The 24,795-nt window shown below is 37.5% G+C and overlaps 1 protein-coding gene across 1 annotated transcript; it reads right to left on the minus strand.

The window, feature by feature from the left end:
* Positions 1-210: 210 nt before the first annotated feature.
* Positions 211-5,756, minus strand: LOC112727518 (probable protein disulfide-isomerase A6). The gene is made up of 13 exons (XM_025777288.3): positions 5,399-5,756; positions 4,854-4,919; positions 4,482-4,633; positions 3,971-4,055; positions 3,374-3,471; positions 3,193-3,248; positions 2,547-2,664; positions 2,290-2,317; positions 2,112-2,203; positions 1,607-1,763; positions 1,369-1,493; positions 1,086-1,185; positions 211-592 (listed from the first exon to the last, which is right to left on the minus strand). Exons 2-13 carry the CDS (start codon positions 4,908-4,910, stop codon positions 527-529), a joined length of 1,134 nt encoding a protein of 377 aa, XP_025633073.1. The 5' UTR covers positions 4,911-4,919; positions 5,399-5,756; the 3' UTR covers positions 211-526.
* Between the last annotated feature and the right edge of the window lie 19,039 nt (positions 5,757-24,795).

Consider the following 24,795-nt stretch of genomic DNA (forward strand, 5'->3'; position numbering starts at 1 on the left):
ACTATATCTGAAATACTACTATGTGTAATTTTGAATTTCGGGAATCAAAATATACTACTATGTGTAATTTTGAATTTCGGAAATCAAAATAAATAATCGCGTAAATCTCAAAAATCAAAATAGGAATTTAGTCGATAATCTAAATGGATTATATCATCACTTTTTTTTTTTTTGACGATTATCACTAAACCTAAATCTAAACGGTAGAAATGTCATCAAATTAATCCATTTCTAGGTACTCAGTTATGGTTGCCATTCCCCCATAGCAATTATCACGTAAAAGTGAGTGTCATCAAACATAATGGTAAATGTCATCATGTTTCAAAAATCCCTCGGGTCAAACTATAGAGATGGGGACGAGAGAGACAACATATCTTCCCCCAAAATATCTATGCATTCATTATACAAGGCCAAAGAGTCACAAGAAGTCTCCATGCTGAAATCTTCCTGCTGTTTTGGCATCTCAAAATGCTGGGGTCGGAATGCTATCTTGGAGGATAGATGGCTAACAAATGTTCCTCTAAGTTTATGCAAATGCTGACAAGATATTCTTCTTAAGTGTCAACTCATCAGCCTTTGACGGGCTAACAGCCTGCATCAATCAAACATGGACCATTGAGTACAAAAAATGTAAATTTGCTTCAGAATTATGTCTAATTTTATTTTTCTTGATTTAGTTTTTTTTTTTTTTTTGGGTTGATAAAGGGAAAAAAACAACTATGGCAGTGGGATCATCCGAGAGAAGAGAACCAATAGAAGAAGGGGGAACAAGACAGATGCAGGCCCAAATCAAAATAATGACCCAAACGGATAACTATAGGACAGATGTTTTCTCGACACATCCCCGACAACCTTGTGAATAAGAAGCCTTCATTTTAAGGTTAAAAGGTATTTTTATGATGTGACTTCTTCCTCAATATTCCTTGACAAAAACAAGTTCTTATAAAAACTGCTTATAATTTATGAAATGATTTCTTGACAGATATAAACTTTTTCCTTCAATGTCCCCTTTTTTTCTACAAAATAGTTCAAAATAAAGCAATAAAAATAAGTTAAACCTTGGTTATTTTAACTGAGAATATTACCTTCTCAAGAATGCGCTCTAGGCGCTGGATTTCATTCTTGGCATAATCAGAACCTTTCTCAGTAAATTTCTTTGCAGCCTTCACGTACATCTTTCCGTACCTAGTGAAACAGAGTTATATTATTGCATCCAGGTTAACAACTATCTGAACAAGAAAACCATTAGAATTAGGCATCTCTGCCCTAACTGCTTCCTCTTAAACTTTTGGCCGTTAACAAGAAAAAGCACAGCGACGCCAACATAGAAGCAATTCAATTACGGCAACTACATAATGGTGATGTTACCTTGAAGCAGAACCCTGGAGCTTATCAACTTCCTCTTCAATGCGGGAAAATACAGCCTTTTTATCTTCATCACCGGCAGCAACAAACTCCTTTACCAAGGCATCCAAGCTTTCAACAATACCAGCCTACAAAAAAGTATCAAATATATGAACAAAATGCAGAACATAAACTCCGAAACCACCACCACAAGGAGAAAAAAAGTTCTTGTTTGTCCCCTCTTAAATAGCATATTACTCACTTTTGATGTAAGCTGCCCTTTCCCATCACGACTTGTACCACATTTCTCATTGATAAATGTCACAAAGTCATCCAAGTCCCTCCCACCTTCATAATCTTGTCCAGCTTTGTTGGTCTTTGGAAAGAACTTCAATGTAGGAAACCCACTCACATCATACCTGCACAAAGATTCCAGCAGATCCAAATTATTTATCATATTGTGATCTTCCGGGCCTATGATCTTCACCACCTTTGTTGCTCATGTTTTATCAGACTTTAATCATCTGTTTCACTTCATTTATAATATACTGAAGTGAGCACATGAGCTGAGAAATATAACCCATGACATCATACTAGAGGTAAAACTGCACCATGACTTGAAAAAAAAACAAAGACAAACAATGAAGCCTTTCAACATGTGCCTTCATCTTAAAATAACTCCCTTCTTCGGTTGGAATATTCAGAAAGATTTATGCCTATCGAACACTAGTTTTCTTAACAAAATAGATCGGGTGGTTAAAACGTACTTTTCAGCAAGATCCCTGTATTTATCAGCATCGAGATTCGCAATCACTACATCTTCCTCAAGTTTAAACGCTGTGGCAACTTTCTCATAAGTCTACAGGTGGAATAAAAATAGTGAAACTTCATATTATTTAACCCAACATTAAATTGATAACAAGGTAAAATAAGATATTTACTTACAGGAGCAAGGTTTTTACAGTGTCCACACCTAACAGAATTACAAAAGTCAATAAGATTTAGTGATAAGAGTTTTTGAACTTATTGAGAATATATATATATATATATATATATATATATATATATATATATATATATATATATATATATATATATAACATAAACTAAGCCTACAAACACTTAAGAAAAACAACAACAAAAGAAAAAGTAACTAAGATAAAAAGTTAGCACAATAACAATATAAAATTACAGCCAAGTACCATGGTGCATAAAACTCAACCAATACATCCTTAGTTTCATCCAGAACAATGTCGTTAAAATTCTCAGCTGTGAGCACGACAACATTGGAGGGAGTTGCAGCAATCTTCACATTGGTTCCTGTAAACAAAATCCCTTGTCAGAAAGTACCACTATACGTGCAAGGATGAAAAAAATAACATTAAAAGAGAATAAGGTATAAGTTAAAGATAACTAAAAATTGGGCTGACGCTCCACCTCATCACTAGTAAAGCTAAAATAACTAGATGAGGTGTGCAGAGTGCAGACTATGTTTTACTATGTGACATGACCAATGGTGTAAGATATTTGATTCCACATATCACATATGACCTATTCAGGAAGCTACTGATAGGAACAGGTTTGGATTGGTTTATAGGAGGAGAGGTAAGGAGTAGATAAGCTGAATTTTCACTACTTAATTCATAATTGTTGCTGGTTGGCTGCTGGTTAGCTCTATTAAGCTAGTATAGCAGGTTAGCAGCAGTAGTTCTAGGCTTAACTGCTGCCAATAAATACTAGGGATTAGTTAGTTCTAGTTAGTGAGAAAATTCTGTTCAGTTTGTTAGTTCAGGAGAGGAAAATTCTCTCCACAGTTGGTTAGATCCAACTGTGTATTTCAAACAGTACCTCCTTCTGTATTGACAAACTCAGCAAGTGATTCTGCAGTGCGTGGCCCCTCGTACCTACAGATATATTTAAAATTCAGGTATTAAGCATGAAGGAATGACAGCTTTGACAAAACAGGTAACCATGAAATGAGATAAAATATAGTATCAATATATGTTTTGAATGGGCAATGTCTCCTCACTTTTTGGGTTCCAAAGATCCCTTTGGGAACCACTGAATTGTTGGGTACCCAGAGACACCATATTTGCTGCAAACACTCTTGTGTTCATCACAGTCCACCTGCAACACGTTAAAAAGTAAGCCTTTTCAATTTATCAATGACAAAGGTCAACAAGAAACCATAAAGCATACAAGGGCAAGCATTATATGGAATGTGAACCAAGTCTTATTACTTTTCACAGTCTGTCCCCTCTCTTTCACTTCCTCAGTTTATGATTACTTCATTATAACAACCATATTTGTTTAATACCAGAGAAGAAAAAGGAAGGGATATCATTTTGAAGATGTACGAGAAAGTGAAGGGAAGGAAAGTATTTCATTATATAAGAGAATATGTGCTAAATGCTAATTTAAGAATAAAAACTAAAAAATCAAAATGATAGATTATCCCAAAAACAAGAAAATCTTTCTACCATCCTAGTTAACTAAAACTTGGCATTGAACCATAAATACATAAGAACACTGGAAGCTCAACACACATTGCAAAATGAATCATATTTGAAAGGTGTTGAATATAGAGAAACTGAGAAAGTGATAAACACCACTTGTGCTTGCTTACCTTGCCAATTAAAACAGATTTGGCTTTCTTGAAGCTGGAACCGAGCTTTTCATATTCAGGGGCAAGCTTTTTACAGTGCCCACACCTATGGTAACAAAAAATGGTATGAGAAACACAGATTGAGAATTAGAAAAAAAATGTGCATCTTATCTTTGCTGGATCGCAAAAAAAAAAAAATTGACACGATGAATCACCCGACAGAGTGAAAACCTGGCAACTTTCTATATATATATAACGAACTCAGAACCTTCGGTTGGCACAAAAAAAGTCTCGTTGGTACCCTCACTCTCTCTAGTGTCAATTATACAGAGATCTTATCATCTAATAACTTATATTAAAGGAATCAAATCAAAGAATATAAAGTTAAACATCTATTAATCTACAAAATCAAAGAGATAAAGGACAATAACACATTCTATTCGAACTGTATACTGAACTAAACCCTAGATAAGGTAAAAATTGAATCAACAAAGGAACCAAAAATGGATTGGTGATTATTTTATTTTATTACCAAGGAGCGTAGAACTCAACGAGTGCTCCTCTGTCCTGACCAACCTCCTTCTCAAAGTTATCTTCGGTGAGCACAACAACATCATCTGCAGAGACAGATACGAAGACGAGAGCAAACACCAACACTCCCAACGCTAAACCCCTGCTCCAGATCTGTGCACGCGTCAAAGTGTCAGAGGTGTTCGGGGTTAATTAATGGTCTAATTGTTCTGCCTATTTACAAAGATCGAAGCATAAAAGTGGAACCAGATATTGCCTTCATCAAATATTCATCATACTATTATATTATCAAACATGTAGTGCTACTATCTGTTATGCTTTAACAAAAACACAACGCTAATTTTATTTGTGGAGCTTCCAAGTTTCAACATACCTTCTTTCTCGAATGGAGTTGAGCAGCTAAGATGCCATTGTCAAGTTTACGGTGCATCTTCTGGATCTGTCACCCAAGGTGCCCCGTTAATAAGAGTTAAGTTTCCACAACTGAAATAATTAGCTTGGCTTTGTGCAAAGGACTTTAAAATATTCACTACTAATGCTATTGGACTTTTTGGTTAAAAGATAAGCGATAAAGAAAGGTGTCTGCAAAATAGGTTCATTGCATCTCCAACCAGAGATGAAATATGTATTCATTCAATTGAACCAAAACCAGTTTCTCATAATCATCTATCAAAATATTCTAGAATTGATTAGATTAAATAAGAAAGAGAATGAAATCTGAACCATTATCACAGTCATTTGAAACATCCATCTCTAGAAAAACTCAAAAATAGGTCTAAAAGCAGACATCAAATGCAAGGTAAGGGATAAAGAATAACAGATCTGATAGAACACCACCGAACATCAAGAACAGCTTCAGACTCAAACGGGAGAAGACGAACAAATAAACAAACAAACAGGACCAGCGAAGAACCTCACCGAAGACGACGACGACAGCGAGCACGAGGCCTTGCAAAAGAATATGAGTGACACCCAGAAAAGAGAAGCCTGATCGGAGACGACACCAAACGCAGCACCAAATCTGACGAAAGAAAAGTAATAAAACCAGATCTCAAGTCCAAGAGGCACGCTTGAATTACTAGGAACCACGTTGGGTTGAACAAGGGTTTAATAATTTATTATTGCTGTAGGGATACATGGGGAAAGAAAAATTTCGTACGTAGTCGAGGTAGTATTGAATTATTGGGTTATTGGGTTACGGACTTAACGTTACGGGTGACGAGCTGGTCTAAATCTATCGGACTGGTCTGTGTATCCTGCAAAAATAAAGCGAATTAGGTTAGAAAATTGGGACCGTCAAATAGTAAAAATTTATTTTAAATTGTGAGTTTTAGTGGGGTGGGGCGGACTTCTCCGTCGAACGTAGTGTTTTTTTGATAAGGGGATATTTTTGTAATTTTTTTGCCAAAATCTAACTTTTTTCAACCTAACTTATAAGAGAATGAACATAAAAATTGAGTGTTTTGGATTATATTTATTTTGTTTTGGAGATAATATTTATAATTATGTTTTAGATTATGTTTATTTTGCGTTGGAGACAATATTTGTAATTATGTTTTGGATGAAAAACTTGGTTTATAATGATGTTTATTAGATATTTATAATTACAAAGACTTTTAAAGTTTGTGAATATAGAAATTATAATTTTTTTATGCCTTTAGAAATTATAAATTTATTTAAATAGTTGTGAAATTATATATATTATTTAATAGTTAATAGTAAAAAAAATGAGATTTGGCGGGTTTAGTCCTCCAGCCCGCCGTTAGACAGGGTCGAGTGGGATTTTAAGACCGCCTCAATAGGCGGGACGGGGCGGACCAGCCCGCCAAAGGACAGACTTTTGGCGGAGCGGGGCGGGATGAGGCAGACTTCCCCGCTTGCCACCCCTACTTACGATTACCGGTGAGATTTTTGGTTAAATTGATTAATTTGCAGAGACAAACTCAGAGACAAATAGAATTTATACTTTTTTATTATTATTATATTTTATCATTAGTTTAATTTATTTACTTTAATAATATATTTTTAAATTATACTTTTAAATATTACTAATTAATTATTGATTAAAAATAATAAATTTTATTAATTTTTTAATATTTTTTAATATTTTTTAATTTAATTATATTATATAATTATATAAAATTTTAATTTTTTTGTTTTAATAATAAGTGTATTTCTTTTAATTTTGTTTTTACTAATGCAAAGACGAGCTCAATGAGTCAGATTGCAAATTTTGCTTTAAAAAGAAATATTTAAATTAATTTTTAAGAAATTTTTAAATTAGATCTCACATTTTGGTTCTTAATAAACTCTTAATTTTTATAAGGTTTTGAGAATTATCTTAGTGAAATAAATTAGTCTCTTCATTATTTTAAAATGGGACTAATTTGTGTTATAGTAATTTTTTTTATCAAGTTATTTTATAATAAAATTTGTTAAAAATTTATTTATTTAATATATATTTTAAAAATTTGATTGAAAGATTAATCTGTTTACTAAAAATAATTTTTAATATTTTTTTATAAATAAAAGTTTATTAAAAATTAAAGTATCTAATTTAAAATTTGTTGAGACGTAATTTAAATATTTATTCTTGTTTTAATATTATTACTAATGTTAAATGTAACATGAGTATGATTATTATAATAGTGTACTGATATGCAGCTTATATATTGAAAATAAGTATTTGATTTAAATGACATAAATATGGCATTTTAAAATATAATAATATTTTTATGTGGATGAACTTTCGAGGTATATCTTGTTTTAGAGGAAATTGAACTTATCTTTTTGTCTTCAAAGGACATATATTTCGACAAGAAGAATACAAATGGTGGGTACCTAGGCACTCCGACACTTAAGTCAGTAAGTATTTAAAAAGTATCTAATAACTTTATGAATATAGAATATTAGACATGAAATATAACTTATCATGCGGTGTCTTTTGAGATATAGAGATTGATGCCTTTATAGGTATAGGGTTGATGAATAGAGTTGATGTTATGACCGTTAGTCATTAAGTCAGAATAATGGTTATTAAGATCGTCCGTTACAAACTTAGAATGAAGGCAAATAAAGTTGATTTATGACTCATAATGGACAATAAAGACCGAGGTATAAGGTTACGGATCACAGTTCCCAAGCTTTGTCTGCCGATCATATGATCCAAGATAAGCTTAGAAAATAAAATGAGTTATAACTCGGTTAAAAGATAAGTGAATAATGATATGGTGAACCCCCAAGCTTAGTCGAGTTATTATGTCGGCACTTATTCAAAAAATAATTGAGTGGTAAGAGTCATTCAATCAAGATATTTGTGTGGAAGATATTTTTCTGCTTGAGAAATATTTTTCATGACATGCATATAACATTTGATTGTATGTAAATTGAAAAGTTCAGAAATATATATCCATTGACGGAATCAATTATATGATCCGAGGATATAATGATTAATTGTTTTGGAAATTTTTTCGACCCACAACAACTTATTGATGAATTTCTCGCTCAAAGCAACTAGTTATCGAATATTTACAATTTATATTGAAGGTCATATGATATGAATAAGATAAATTGAGAAAATCTCTTTGCAACTCTTTGCATACCATAAAATTCTTCTCCATGAATTATTGATAAACCACTATTTATGGTTTATATTGTGTTTAATTGTGTGGTTTTATCATGATCATTACCCACTTATTCATTAAATTAGCATGAAATTATAATTCCTTCCTAGAGACTTTAATTATATATTTTTAATTCTCCTTTATTCCATTCGATGCCGTGATCTGTGTGTTGAATGTTTCAGACTTTATAGGGCATGAATGAGTTGGAGATTGGAAAGGAAGCTAGCAAAAATGGAAGGAACACAAGAATTTAAGGAGATAACCAGCGAGAAGTGACGCGGTCGCATGGCTCACGCGACCGCGCGAAGGAGAGCAAATCGCAGTGACGCGGCCGCATGGCTTACGCGGCCGCGCGGATTGGAAAAGCTCAGGCGACGCGGTAGCGTGGACGACGCGAACGCGTGGCAAGGAAAAGCGCGAATGACGCGTCCGCATGGATGACGCGATCGCGTGACATGTGCGATCTGCATAATCTGCAGACTTCGCTGGGGGCGATTTTGGACCTTATTTCGACCCAGTTTTCGGCCTGGAACAGCAGACTAGAGCCAGAGAATATGCAGAAACGAAGAAGAACATTCATTCTACACAGTTTACAGTTTTAGATCTAGTTTTCCCTTCTCTAGGTTTTTCTCTCTAGGTTTTAGAATTTTAATTTTGGGAATTGATCTTAGCATTGGAACATTGAGAAGAGTTATTTTTCCTCATCAAGACCTCGTCATTCTAGTTCGTTCTCTTAACTTGGTTTTATTCTTCCATGTTCTTTGCTTTGTTCAATTTTGTCATTTGAATACTTTCATGATTATTTGATACAAGGATTATTTCTTCCATTTTAATTTATTTTTCCATTCCAATAATCATGTCTTCTTTTAATTCCCTTTCATGTGTTATGGATTTATTATTTACAATGAGTGAGTAGTTCCCCCACTTGATAGGGAGTTGATTGAAAGGAACTCTTGAGTTGGAAGGATTGAAAGAAAAATTGTAATTGGGTTAACTGTTGGATTGTTATCTAATCACTAACACCAATCCCTTTAAACTAAGTGGGTTGCGACTCGTGAACAGATCTAGCATTCCAACTTATTTGACTTTCCCTTATCTAGTAAAGGATAACTAAACAGAACAACCATTAATTATAAATTAATCTTGAAATCATCCCATCAATGATAGAGATTCAAACTAATCAACTCCCAATCAAGGCTTCTATTCATATTATTTGAATTTTCTCAATTTAATTTTCCACCTACTTAACTCAACTTCTTGGAACATCTGATTAATAAAATAGCACACTTTTCTGCAACTCGTTGGGAGACGACCTGGGACTTAAACTCCCAGTAATTTTTAATTTAAACTCTCTGTGACATATTTCTAAATTGATAGGTAGATTTTCGGTGAGTTAAGAACTATACTTGCAACGTAACTATTTTAATAATTTTTAATTCACCAACTTCTGCGCCACATCAATTTATGGCGCCGTTGCCGGGGAACTGCTAACGTGTGCCTTATTATTGGTTATTATAAATATTTTTCTTTTGCTTGTTTATTTATTTTTGTTTTTCCTTTTCATCTTTATTTGCTACCATGAACCATGAATTATCACCTCTCTCCTTTTGAGTTTGGTTCTAACTTTGTTGAAAGAAATAGAAGTTATAGCAGGAATGTGCATCAAGGTCAGACCAATCGAGGATGGATGGAGCCAAGAGGATCTAATCAACCCTTTAGGCAACAACACCCTCCAAGATATCCTGGACAAAGACCATTCTACCGTGCATACCCAGCTGAAAGATATGGTGGACAACCTTGTAACTACCAACAAGCCCCACCCCGTGCCTATAGACCATCCTTTCACTCACAAGCTTCTCTTTACCATTCGCCACTATATGATCCTTCCTTACCCCAGTACCAATCCAATCACTCCCAGTCACCACCACTTTCCTTTGTATCATGTCCAAGTCCGGCAACCCGAGAAGCAGAGGTTCGCCTAAAGGAAACAGTAAATAAATTTCAAACAACCATTCGACAACTGGAGCAAGTAGTAATTCAATGGGTTTCTAGGCGCTCAAATACACAAGGATCAGCCACAGCCCCATGTGAAAAATCTAATGAAGAGCGTAGCATGAAGGAGATACCAGAAACTCCAGTGAACAAGACAGAGAATGAATTCGTACTAGAACAGGTAGAAGAAGCTGTCATTGTTCAGGAAGAAGAGTTGGTTGAAGATCTAGGAGATGCTGAACCTCCATGGGAATCCAGAACTGAGGAGAACTCCGTCAAGGACGCTACAGTTGATGCTAAGGAGGATATTGTACAATCTCCAAAGCAAGTTGTTTATGAAGAATCAGACGGAATGACCCAGGACACAAATTCCCTTGATGATGATAGTCACAAGTCAAATTCTCTTAGTAATGAACTCGCATCCGCAAGTGAATTCTCTGAGATCGAAGAATCTTCCCCAAGTGAATACGAAGATGATGCGGAGGTAGATTTCTCTCAACCTCCAATCTATGACTCAAGTGATGAGGAAGACATAGAAGACTTTGACCAGGACACAGATACAATTGTAGAACCTTGCAAGGAAGTGGAGGAATTCACAGAAGAGCACAAGGGAGTAGAACTTACAGAACCACCAGAAACACCTATCCCAAGGCCATTACCACCTAATACAAGCTTTAAGTGGGTACAATCCTTAACCTATAACTTTACTTATTCACTTGAATATGGTTTACTTGAAACAGATGGCCAGCTTAGAGCTCTTTGCGGCTTTAAGAGTAAGAGGAAAATGGCTCGTACTCAGAGTTGGTGCACAAGGTTCAATAAGGTTCCACGCTTCACCTCGAAGTACATGGATTGGTATCATGCTCCATTGCATGGATCACGGAGAACGTTTGGTCACCATGGTGAGATTCTACTCTTTAAACCGTCCGGATGGAAACATGTAGATCAAGACGGAGGCGGATTTAAAAGCAAGGCTTGGGATCCTGGAGTTTATTCTGACATTCGTCACCCCGGGGGCCTGAAAATTTGTCTGAAGCTGCTCAGAAGCTTTACATGCCTAGTATGGGACCCCAGAGGCTATTGGCATTCCAAGCACTGGTGGAGATTTTTGGATGAATTTAAACATAAGCCGCCATAGCAGGAAGCTCCTCCAATGTCCAACTTAAGGACTTTAACTAAAAGTGCTAGGTGGGAGACAACCCACCATGATATGATCGTTCCTTTTGCAATTTTAATTTTATTTAGTTTTGTTTGTTTTCGAATTTTATTTCATTTTATTGAACCTGGAATCATGCATAGCATTCATATTAATCATTGCATTCTGCATACTGCATCCTGCATTCATAATAATAAAAAAAAGGGGATGCACGACGCGATCGCATGCCCCATGCGATCGCGTCATACTGCGAATACACTATCCACGCGACCGCATCATCCACGCGGCCGCGTGCCTTGGAGATCGGTGTAAAAAATCCAACGTCCAGAAAGTTAGGCTGGAATCGTGCGGCCCTTGTGCGTTTTGCATAAATTGGTCCACGCGATCGCATGCCCCATGCGATCGCGTCACTTGCACAAAACCAATCCCACGCGACCGCGTGAGCGACGCGATCGCGTCGCATGGATTGCACAACACCCTAGGACGAGACAGAGAGTTGCGCTGAAACGGTACTGGAGTCGTGCGTTTAGCACAATATCCAGCGACGCGATCACGCGGCCCACGCGATCGCGTCATCCCCTCTTCCACCCCTCTCATGCGATCGCGCAACCCACGCGATCGCGTCACCCCCATTATCACCCCCACCACGCGACCGCGTCCCCCACGCGATCGCGTGGATTTGAAAATATAACCCCCTCAGCCACGCGAACCCTATCAGTCGCGCAGCCCCCCAACCCTCTTCTCCCTCTCTTCCTCCTCTTCTCTCAACCACCACCCAGCCACCATTGCGCCGCCTCGACCACCACCCAGTCGCCGCCGCCGTTCAGACGCCGCCGCCACCTATCACCCCTTCCTCCCTCCCCTTCTTTCTTCTTCTTCCTCCCTCTCTTTCCCCCTTCTCTGCCAGTGCCCCCCTCCGCGAACCACCACCCACCACCGCCGGCCATCCCAGCCGCGCCCCCTCCGCCACCCACACGCAACCACCCTCCCTTCCTCTATCAATTACCCTAAACCCTATCCCCATTACCCCCTTCTCCACTGCCCCCTCAGCCGCCACCGCGCCGCCGTGCCCCTCCACCGTGCCGGACGCCGCCGCAGCCACCACCCAGCCGCTTTCTTACCCCGTTCTACTCCTCACGCCTACCAGGTTCCGATGAACGCCGCTTTTCTGTCCTTCGCAGTTATTTTACAATTTTTTTCTGTTTATAATTAGGATAGATAGATATGCATGCTGTAGTGGATTTTTAGGTTGTTAGGTAGCTTAGGCTGTGGTTAGTGGATCTAGGTCTGTTTACTTGCACTGTTCATGCTTCTGTTTTATCAAAACTGCAATTCTGCTGTTCCTGTGACCTTGTTCATATGCTGTGATTTCCTGCATTTGCTGCTTGTTACTCTAAATTTTCATGTTTCTATTAATTATAGATAACTGCAGAAAGTTTTTTAATTCATATGAACTGCCTTGTTTGCTGTTTATTTTCCGGGATAATCCAATTTTAGCCAGAATGCTGCCCAAATTTTTTGTAAATTGTTTTCATTCATGTTTTGGTTTGACAATCTGAACTCTGTTGTCCTCTGCTTTACCCAAACCACTTCATGACTGCTATGGCAGACTTTCTTATCCTCTTTGATTTCCTGGTTTATAAGCTGCATTTGTGATATTCTGATTCCAGTTCTTGCTTTCTTTATATCTATTAGAATCAACATCACCCTGTTTTCTTTGTTAGGTTGTGAGTTAATTCTAATCATAATTGTGAATCCTTGTTATATGGAATATTTTCTTTATGCCACTTACCTTAACCCACATTTTACTGACTCACTAATTTTAATTTAATAACTTCTTTTTCAAATTCTAACATTACTAACCTTTTCAAAATCTCTTTTCTGATTTTTTTCACTTTCCTCTAACTTTCTAACCATGGCATAATGACAATTTTTCTATTTAACTTGAATTCTGATACATTTTGGATTGTAAATCCTTCCTTTCCAAATTTTAAACTACTATACAATCCTTAATGCACATTTACTTGACTCATTTACCTCATTCTAATTCTCCTTTGCCGCTTTGAGTTTTCTTTATTTAATTGCCTATTTGCTTCCCTATTTTTATCCATATCCTGGTTTCCCATTTTTCAGGATGTCCGCCTCACAAAGAAAGGGAAAAGGTAAGGCTACTGGCAAGCGCAAGAGAGGAGATTCCTCCCAGTCCATCATTTCCCTCATGCATGATTCCTCATGGCGGGAGAAGAACTTTACACAGCAGGAAAAAGCTGACCAGCTACTCCTTGCAAATGATTCAATAAAATTTGCAAACTGATACTGTGAGCTGAAGTATCCGTTATTTGCAAACTCCAGGAATCTATACATGGAGAGAACTCTGAAGATTCCAGAAGCACTCCAGCAGTACACCACTGAGCAAATCCAGCAAAGAGGCTGGTTCTTTTTGGAGAGAACACTGACAGAGGTCAATGCATCTTGGGTCCGGGAATTCTACTGCAACTACTACATCACCACCCTAGATGCAGTAAACTTGAGAGGAAAGCAGATTCTGGTCACTGAGGAGGCCATAGAGGACATTCTCCAGCTCCCAGCCAAGTCCGATCAGCCTGATGGTTATTCAAAGGCTGAGGAGGACATGCGCCTGATGCAGTTTGATTGGGATGCTGTAAAGGCACGGATAGCTCTCGACCCGACTGTTCCTTGGGAGATGGGTCAGGACACCACCATGCCTAGAGGGATCAAGAGGGCGTACTTAAATGATGAGGCTCGGTTATGGCACCAGATCTTGAGCAATTATGTCATGCCAAGTACTCATGAGACGGAGATCCCAGCTGCTATGATCACCCTCCTATGGTGTGTGCTGGAGGGTAAGGACCTTTATCTACCACGCTTTATCCGGCATTATATGGCCAGGGTCCACGTCCGAGGCACCCTCCCTTTCCCGTATCTGGTTACACAGCTAGGCCATCGAGCTGACGTGCCATGGGAGGATGCCGATGAGAGACCACCAGTAGCGGACTGCAGGAAGATCATTCCTCATAGCAGGAACTTCCTAGCTTTGGGCTACAGACCACCACCCTTCACTGCTACTGATGAGACAGCCCCACCATCTGCTGGACCCTCTTCATCCACGGCTGCCCCTACTGCCCCTGCTGCCACCACTGCACCTCCACCGGCCTCTGAACCCGTATACCGCCTCGTGCACCGCCTATTTCGACAGCTTGACCAGATGGAGTGCTGTAACTGGCGCCGGTATGAGAGATTGGAGCGTCGCAGCCAGCGACGCTATTCGCATCTGAAGCTGATGATCAGACAGGGTGGTGACATCCCCTCCGAGCCCGACACACCATCAGAGCCATTTGAGGAGGAGGAGGATGAGCATGAGGAGGAGACTCACTTCCAGGAGGAGACCCATCAGCAGGCAGACACAGAGCAGGCTACACCACATCAGAAGGTTCCACATCAGATCGAGGCTGCAGATCCGGAGATCTCGATTCAGTCAGCACCGCCTCTACAGCAGCCAGACTCTCAGCCCACCACCACCACAGAGCCTCCAGCTACCATCCCTACCAGTGATGACACCCCTTCACACCCGGCTTGACTGAGCATCAGGGACGATGCTTCATTTTAAGTGTGGGGAGGTCGCCATCTCTGGCGTTTTATTTTGGTGAACCACTACATCTCTTTCTTTTATTTTGGATATTTTTCTGTATTTTTCTTTTTTTTTTCTGAGTACTTATACATTGCTGCTTTTATGTATTTTTACTCTATTTTTGCATTTTGCATTTTTAGTTCATATTTTTAGTTATTTAGTTTAGTTTGCAATTCTGACTTATTAGTGGATTAATTAAGTATAGTTTACCCTTTTTAGCATAAGATAGCATAGTTTAAATTGAAAAATATAAAAAGGAAGTAAACTAGGAAATTGAACATAACAGATTTAAATCCATAAACCTTGTATATATAGCATTACATCATATAGTTAAGTTGACAAAATTTCATCAAGGAGGAACATTAAAACTTTAAAGGCTACCCTAAATAATTTTTTTATGAGAATAATGGGAATTTTCAACTAAACCTGCATAACATATATGAATGATATATGATGCTTGAGTTAGAGAACACACAGCTTGTGAGTATTGAGCTTAATTGTATGGTTGCATTCAAACCATAATTTCATTCTTGTGTGTTTCGCTTCTTTTTATTCTGATGTTCTTTACTTTGCTTTAATCTATATGTCCAATTATAGAATATAGATACATACCAAGAGAATGATTGAGGCCATCATTTGATTTTAGCTCACTTACCCCAAAATAACCTACCTTTCACATCACCCTTGTTAGCCCCCTTGAGCCTTTAAAATCCCTTTTATTCTATTTAGCCACACTACTAACCTTAAGCAGAAAAACAAAATAAAATCCCAAGTTGAATCCTTGGTTAGCTTAAGATAGAAAATTATGAATAGATTAAAATATGGGAAACCTATTGGGAACATGGATGATAGAAACAAAAGGTAGAAAAGTTGAAAGAAATAAAATAACTCAGAAAATTTGGGAAGCACGCTCATGAGAAATCAAAGTGATCAATTACCATGTGCATCAAAAAAAAAAAAAAAAGAAAGGATTTTTTTTCAGCATTTAATAAAAGGGGATACAAAAGAATTCTCCAATGCAAAATAAAAGCAATGCACATGGGATAAAAATAAAATTGAAACATGAGCATGTAACAACAAGTGGGATAATATGGGAAAATTGGTAAAGAAAGTTTTGTTCTACTAAATATGTATGTTAGGTGAGATCTTAGTCTAATTAAGGATTCACTTATTAGCTCACTTAGCCTTATACATATATCCTTACCTTTACTTTGGCCCCATTACAACCTTAGTTAAAGACCTCATGACTTTTGGTATGACTGTACTCTGTAATTGTTGATTGGTTAGATGAAGAACAAAGTTATAGGAAGTAAGAATAAAAAGAAAAATAGAGTGAATGAACCCAATAAACACTGAGTGACTAGAGGGTAAACACAAATTCCAGTGAGGGTTCAATAACTCATCAACATATATCTGTGCTTAATTTACTAATTATTTTGCAAGTTTGTACAATATTTTTGTTTCCCATCTCATTTGCTAAAATGCTCTATTATTTAAGGGTTAGCTATATATATATATATATATATATATATATATATATATATGACTCCTTGAGAATGTGAATTAATTTGACTATATGTAAGCTTTATATATGAGTGGATAAATTGGAATTGCATGACTCATTTAGGTAGATGCATTTAGAATAGGTTGCATTGCATAACATTCCACCACTTTAACCTTACTTTTTACTTTGGATTTAGCATGAGGACATGCTATTGTTTAAGTGTGGGGAGGTTGATAAACCCATATTTTATGATATATTTTGTGCTTAATTTGAGTGATTTATTCAATCCTTCACCCACTTATTCATATTAATTGCATGGTTTTACTTTCCCTTCCTTATTATGTGATGTATGTGAAAAACATGTTTCCTATGCTTTAATATTAATTATCTTAATCACCTTTATTTCCATTCGATGCCGTGATTAGTGTGTTGAGTAGTTTCAGATCTTCTAAGGTAGGAATGACTTAAAGGATGGAAAGGAAACATACAAAAATGGAAGGAAAGCACAAAATGGAGCTTCTGAAGAAACTGGCATCCACGCGATCACATGGACGAAGCGATCGCGTGCCAAGCGCGAATCAGCAGTGACGCGGCCGCATGATTGACGCGATCGCGCGCCTTAAGCAGAACGCACATGATGCGGTCGCATGACTGACGTGACCGCGTGGCAAGAAAATACTCCGAATGACGCGACCGTGTGACCCACGCGGACGCGTGACAGAGGCCACGCACCAGAAATTGCAGAAAACACTCATAGCGAATTCTGAAGTCCTTTTTGGCCCAAATCCAAGTCCAAAAGGCATAGACCAGAGGTTACAAAGTGAGGAAATGCATCCATTCAGGGGGAGCTCGCCAATTTTCACTTTCCATGATTTAGATTTAGTTTGAGAGAGGTTCTCTCCTCTCTCTCTTAGGATTAGGATTAGGATTTAGGATTTCTCTTAGTTTTTAAGAGTGACTCTCGATCCAGGTTTAATATTTACTTTAATTTATGTTTCTATGCTACTTTTACTTTAATGCTTTCTTCGTATCTATAAATGTTGCCAACTTGACTTATGAACCCTTTCCATGTTATGATTTAAATTAATGATTAATTAAGGTATTTCAGTTATTGATTGCTTTCTCTTTGATTTGTGTTACCATTGCTTTCCATCTAAGGACATTTTTACTCCAACAATTTTACTTTTTCCTTTTTGGTCTTGGTTAAGAAATCAGTAACTCAACATTATTAAACTCAGCATAATTGATAATCGTTATCTTGCTAATTGAACTGAACTTCAATAATCCAAACTTTTTCTTAGGAAATAAATAAGATTCGAAGGTCAAACTAATTAGTCCCTTGACTTTCCTTTGCTTTAGTAAAGGTTAACTAAGTGGAATTTAGATTCAACTTTCATTATTGTTGAGAGAGATAACTAAGTTGGACTTCTAATTTCTCTTACCTTGCCAAAAGTTGCTTTACAGTATTTATTTATTTCAATTGCCATCTACTTTACTTATCATTTAAATCACTTGCTTCTCACCTTCTAAATCCCGATTACAACCTCCATAACCAATAATAAGAACATACTTCCCTGCAGTTCCTTGAGAAGACGACCCGAGGTTTGAATACTCGGTTAACAATTTTTAAAAGGGGTTTGTTACTTGTGACACCCAAAACATTTGTACGAAGAGATTTCTGTCGGTTTAGAGACTATATCTACAACGCGACTGTTTTTACGAACTTCTTTACTGGCAAAAATCCCGACGTCAAAATGGCGCCGTTGCCGGGGAACTGCTAACATGTGCCTTATTATTGGTTATTGTAAATCCAACAATGGCACAAATTAACCCACGCGACCGCGTCGCTGACGCGTTCGCGTCGCATGGGAATCATGGCCTCCCACGCGACCGCGTGCCTTGAGTTTTCGACGTAAAAGCGTGCACAATGAAATATTGTGCGAGAGTGATGCTGGATTGGTGCTGGAGGCACAATCCTTATCACGCGACCGCGTCATCCGTTTTCGGACGCACACTCACGCGATCGTGCCGTCCCAATTTTGGCAAATAAATTAATTTGAACAGAGAGTTGTGCTGGTGCGAGGCTGCACTCGCGCCAGAAGCATAATATGGGTCACGCGACCGCGTGACCGACGCGATCGCGTCACCTTACTTAAAGCGCATTCACGCGAACGCGTGCCCCACGTGGCCGCGTCGCGTGCGCCGCACAGCTCAACCTAAATTGCCAAATTTTCTTATCTTTCTCCCCTCCAAATCCTAGTTTTTCTTTTCCCCCCTTATTTCTTCCTTCCCCCTTCCCCCTTCTATCTCACCTTTCACTCTCTATCTCTCTCACATCCATTAACAAGGTTTTATTTTCTTCTTCCCTTTTTCTTTTTCTATCATTCTTATTATTTTATATGTATCTTCTTTTCTTTTCTTTTTCTTTTCATTATTCATATTTTCTTTCTTTTTTCTTTTTTTTACATGGTGTTAGAAAATTTTTAATTATGTATTTTGAGTCATTATCCCTCATTATATGCTTGTGGATTGTTGCAAATTGTTTGACAATTATTTTTATTCTAATTAAGGGATTGCTTGCATGTTCACCTTCATATTTTCTATACCTTATTCATCATGCATGCTATGTGTTTGTGAAAAAGCTCAAATGGCATTATGCACTTCTCTATGTTGTTATACTATTTAATGCTTGCTTTTCACAACTTTCCTTTACTATTGTATTAATTGAATTTAATTGTCAATACAAACGTGATGGTTTGTTACAAAGTATTGCTTGGTCTATGCTACTCATGCCCTTTGCCGGCATGCCAATAAACACCTTGCAGTCACTTGTCTTTCTATGCACTAGCTATTTTCCATTGTTGGCTTTTCACATGTACTCAAGAGCATGTGTTAATGTCATCTACATCCTAATGTGCATCCATCACCACTCTTCCGTTCTCTTCCTTGCTATCTATCTATTCGAATTTAATTTACTTTCTCCTCTCTTTTCAGGATGGCCACCAAGAAAGGAAAGGAGAAAGCGACTCCTAAACCTCCAGCAAGAAGAGGCACTAAAAGAGCATTAGTGGCAGAGCCCTCTTCAACTGCAGTCAAGCCCTCAACAAAAAGAGTTAAGAGGATAATAAAGGTTGATGAAAAGGAGAAAGCCTTCCCAGCAAAGGACATGCGCGATTTCCCAATCGCTACTGTGAGCAGATGTTCCCTATCCTGGCAGAAAGAAACTATAACAATGAATACCTTCTTATCCTCCCGTCCAATATTGCTACCTTTGTTGAGCCACAAATTGAACGAAGAAAATGGGGTTTCCTACGGAGATAGCCAAGGCAGGTCAATCTTTCTTGGGTAGTTGAGTTTTACTCTAACTTCTACATGCCATCCCTGCCGTCTGTTTATGTCCGGCAGAAGCAAGTCCCCATCACAGAAGAGGCCATTCAGCAAGCTCTGAGTCTTTCCCCTATTCCAGAAGGAATGGACGCCTTTCAAGAAGCCACACTTAAGTGCCAGAGGTACCAATTTAACTGGGACTCCGTTCTCGGAGTTATCACATTACCTGGCAGCCGTTGGATCTACGGATACCACCGTACCCGCCCTAAGAGAATCTTGGCTTCAGCACTTACCTTGGAGGCTCGCGTATGGGCACAGATCATGTCCCATTACGTCTTTCCGAGCACTCATGAGTCCTCCTTCACTGCGGACATGGCTGTTCTACTATGGTGCATCCTTACAGACCAACCTCTAAATCTCTCAAGACATATCCGGAATGCTATGGGACACGTACAAATTGCGGGCAACTTACCTTTCCCCGCCTTGGTCTCAGATCTTGTCTCAGCAGCCGGAGTCCCCTACAGAGCTGGAGACACCAAAGCCGTGCTTCCACGGGATGATCAGTATGTCCCTAACGGGAAATACCTCAGAATTCCAGCAGCCACCACAAGTCTTCCTACTGCTCCAGCTGAAGATAATCCTTCTTCAACACCACAAGCACCTACAACTGACGAATTGCTCCAGCAGATAATCACAAGGTTGGATCGGCAAGAACACAAAGCTAAGTTGAGAGAGCGCCGTAACGAGCGCCGATTCAAACACCTCAAGGAGCTACTCAAAGGACACTTCAGGGACTCGGATACCCCGGACTCCACTTCTTTTACTAGCACAGGGAGCCATGACGGTCCCGATTGTGGAGATACTGCTACCAGCCCACCCCTGTTCCTGACGGATGGCACTGAGGACGGTGCAAAGCCTTAAGTGTGGGGAGGTCGGTCAGTACCTGACTTCCGGAGGTAATTTCTTTTCCCTAGCACCAATAATTATGATATTTTAGTTAGATTTTCTTTCTTTTATAGAATAGAATAAATTGCATAGGTTAGGATAGTTGCATGCATGTTCTACTTGATTGAAAAGACAATAAGTTTCTTTTAAGACTCTATCTTTGGAACAAAATTTCACTAATTTTTCAAAATTTTTATGATAAATTTGCTTGAGTTGTATTTGGAACATGATTTTTGAGCTAAAGAACACACAACCTGTGAGGATTTGAGCCTTTATGCATGGTTACATTATTTAACCATAATTATTTCATTCTTGTGTGTTTACTTCTCTATGATTGTAATCTATATTTTGTTTTATCTTATATGTCCAATATTTATTATATTTACATACTTGCACATGATTGAGGCCATTATTTGTTTAAACTCACTTATCCAAATTAAGCCTACCCTTTTCAATTTCCTTTGTTAACCACTTTGAGCCTTTAAATCCCATTTGTTCTATATTTTACCACATTACTAACCTTAAGCTGAAAAACAATTGTATATCCCAAATTGAATCTTTGGTTAGCTTAAGATTGTGTGCTAGTTAAGTATGGGAAATTGTGGGAACAAAAGTTGTTAAGGGAATGTGTCATGAGAATTTAATGGGAATTTGGATACCTACTCATGTGAAACTATAAGAACTAAAAATCTATGTGCATTGATAAGCTATATTTATTTTAATGTCAAAAAAAAATTTATATAAATAAATAAAGGGGACAAAAATTACCCTAATGTTAAATTCAGAATTCAAAGATCAATGCACATATGATAGAACAAATATACAGTTGATACATGAGTATGAATAGAAAAAGGGTATTCTGGGTAGCTAGGTATGAACTTTAAGATTACATTAAAAATATATAGGTTGGGTTGAAGCTTGGGTTAATTAAGATTCAATTTATTAGCTCACTTAACCATATGTATACCCCTACCTGTACCTTAGCCCCATTACAACCTTGAAAAGACCTCATGATGTTTGCATTGGTATATTAACTGTTGTTGATTGGTTAGGAGAAGAACAAAAGTTAGAAAGCATGATTAGAGAAGGATAGAGTGATTACCCTATACACTAGAGATTAGAGCGTACATACATTATCAGTGAGGGTTCAATGCTTGAATTTTCATGTTCCCTGCTTTTATGAGCTATCTTCTTGCACCTTTATCTGTTTTATTGTATAATGATAGAATTAGTGGAATTTGATTTGTAATTATTTTGAAGAGCTTATTTACTTTTGATCAAGTGGGCAAGAATCATATAGTTGCATTTATTTATAGGCTTGCATTGCATTTCATGAGTTTCTATATGTTCATACTTATTTCCTTATCTCCTTCAATTAAGCATGAGGACATGCTAATGTTTAAGTGTGGGGAGGTTGATAAACCACTATTTTATGGTTTATATTGTGTTTAATTGTGTGGTTTTATCATGATCATTACCCACTTATTCATTAAATTAGCATGAAATTATAATTCCTTCCTGAATTTATAACATGTTTGGAAACCGCTTCCTAGAGACTTTAATTATGTATTTTTAATTCTCCTTTATTCCATTCGATGCCGGGATCTGTGTGTTGAATGTTTCAGACTTTATAGGGCATGAATGAGTTGGAGATTGGAAAGGAAGCTAGCAAAAATGGAAGGAACACAAGAATTTAAGGAGATAACCAGCGAGAAGTGACGCAGTCGCATGGCTCACGTGACCGCGCGAAGGAGAGCAAATCGCAGTGACGCGGCCGCATGGCTTACGTGGCCGCGTGGATTGGAAAAGCTCAGGCGACGCGGTAGCGTGGACGACGCGAACGCGTGGCAAGAAAAAGCGCGAATGACGCGTCCGCATGGATGACGCGATCGCGTGACATGTGCGATCTGCATAATCTGCAGACTTCGCTGGGGGCAATTTTGGACCTTATTTCGACCCAGTTTTCGGCCTGGAACAGCAGACTAGAGCCAGAGAATATGCAGAAACGAAGAAGAACATTCATTCTACACAGTTTACAGTTTTAGATCTAGTTTTTCCTCCTCTAGGTTTTTCTCTCTAGGTTTTAGAATTTTAATTTTGGGAATTGATCTTAGCATTGGCACATTGAGAAGAGTTATTTTTCCTCATCAAGACCTCGTCATTCTAGTTCGTTCTCTTAACTTGGTTTTATTCTTCCATGTTCTTTGCTTTGTTCAATTTTGTCATTTGAATACTTTCATGATTATTTGATACAAGGATTATTTCTTCCATTTTAATTTATTTTTCCATTTCAATAATCATGTCTTCTTTTAATTCCCTTTCATGTGTTATGGATTTATTATTTACAATGAGTGAGTAGTTCCCCCACTTGATAGGGAGTTGATTGAAAGGAACTCTTGAGTTGGAAGGATTGAAAGAAAAATTGTAATTGGGTTAACTGTTGGATTGTTATCTAATCACTAACACCAATCCCTTTAAACTAAGTGGGTTGCGACTCGTGAACAGATCTAGCATTCCAACTTGTTTGACTTTCCCTTACCTAGTAAAGGATAACTAAACAGAACAACCATTAATTATAAATTAATCTTGAAATCATCCCATCAATGATAGAGATTCCAACTAATCAACTCCCAGTCAAGGCTTCTATTGATATTATTTGAATTTTCTCAATTTAATTTTCCACCTACTTAACTCAACTTCTTGGAACATCTGATTAATAAAATAGCACACTTTTCTGCAACTCGTTGGGAGACGACCTGGGACTTAAACTCCCAGTAATTTTTAATTTAAACTCTCTGTGACATATTTCTAAATTGATAGGCAGATTTTCGGTGAGTTAAGAACTATACTTGCAACGTAACTATTTTAATAATTTTTAATTCACCAACTTCTGTGCCACATCAATTATGCTCGCATATATTTGTGTGTGTAGATATAAAAGAATAAAATTTTTGTTTTTTTGTGTGTTTCCTTTACTCTTGTCATACATATATATATATATATTATGAAATTTGTTATTGATTTCAAATTTGAATCTCATTTTAAATTTAAATCTTATCTTTCAAATTTGAATCTTATCTTATCTTATTTCAAATTGAAATATTATGAATCATATCATATCATAATTCAATTTGAAATAGAATCGACTAGAATCTGATCCAAACTTAGAATTCAAATTTTGAAATAGAATAAATAATCATTCTCAATCCTCATTTAATATTCTCAATTATCATATTATTGTTATATTCTTGGTGCTAGCAAAGAATATAATAATATTCTATTTGAACTTGTTGGTACAAAAATGGATTTTACTCGACAAGAGGCCGTTTTGACTACCAAAGGTTTCAACTACAGAAGTAGAGACAAGTAAGCTAAAATCAACTAAAGATGGTACAAAGAGCGTCGAAGTTGAAAGGTAGTTATTGCCTTTCCTTGAGTATCAAGGCTTGCTACTCGACTATCAAGATTAAGTGGAGAACATGTGTGTGAAATTTGAGGAGCAAGTTGAAAAAATGTGGGCATTGAAGACCAAGGATGATGTAGGTGTCAAAACTTGAAGATTATGATTTTTCATGATCAAGGCAAGGTCATGGCTGAGAAAAAGAAGGAGGTAGGATAATGGACAACATGCACAATGGCAAATGTTTCACTCATTTTTTGGTCGACTTCGACAGGTAGTATTGAAATGAGCTTGTATCAAGATCTCAAGTATCGGAGAGCAGATACGACTTCTCTGAAAAAGAGTGAAATTGACCCGGAAATTATTTAATTATGATGTTAAAGCAATTTTATGTCAAAATTACTAGTGCAGAATTATGAAAAACAACAAAGGAATAAATAATTAAATAAAAAGACAATGTATGTGCATATGAGTGGTTTTACTAGAGAACCATGAACACCAATACACAAACTTTTGAACTAGAAAAGAGATCACCAGAAGAGAAAGATCTGGTGGCTAGGAGTGCTAAAAAGGTCAAGATGCATGAGGATTGAGGGAGACTAATGCAGAAGTTACCATGGAAGAATCTCCGAATCAGAATGCAAAAGAAAATATGCAATCATCCAAACAGCAGGAAGAAGTCTTGGGAGAGAGTTCAATAGAGATAGAGATCCACAAGG

Source organism: Arachis hypogaea, chromosome 12 (genome assembly GCF_003086295.3).
Source record: "Arachis hypogaea cultivar Tifrunner chromosome 12, arahy.Tifrunner.gnm2.J5K5, whole genome shotgun sequence".
NCBI classification, from domain to species: domain Eukaryota; kingdom Viridiplantae; phylum Streptophyta; class Magnoliopsida; order Fabales; family Fabaceae; genus Arachis; species Arachis hypogaea.

Excerpts from the sequence above, each read along its gene's own strand:
- LOC112727518 (XM_025777288.3), bottom strand. The coding sequence starts at position 4,910 with ATGCACCGTAAACTTGACAATGGCATCTTAGCTGCTCAACTCCATTCG. Across the intron at positions 3,472-3,970 it reads AATCTGTTTTAATTGGCAAG|GTGGACTGTGATGAACACAA; the intron begins GTAAGCAAGCAC and ends AACGTGTTGCAG. Across the intron at positions 2,318-2,546 it reads GTTGAGTTTTATGCACCATG|GTGTGGACACTGTAAAAACC; the intron begins GTACTTGGCTGT and ends TAATTCTGTTAG.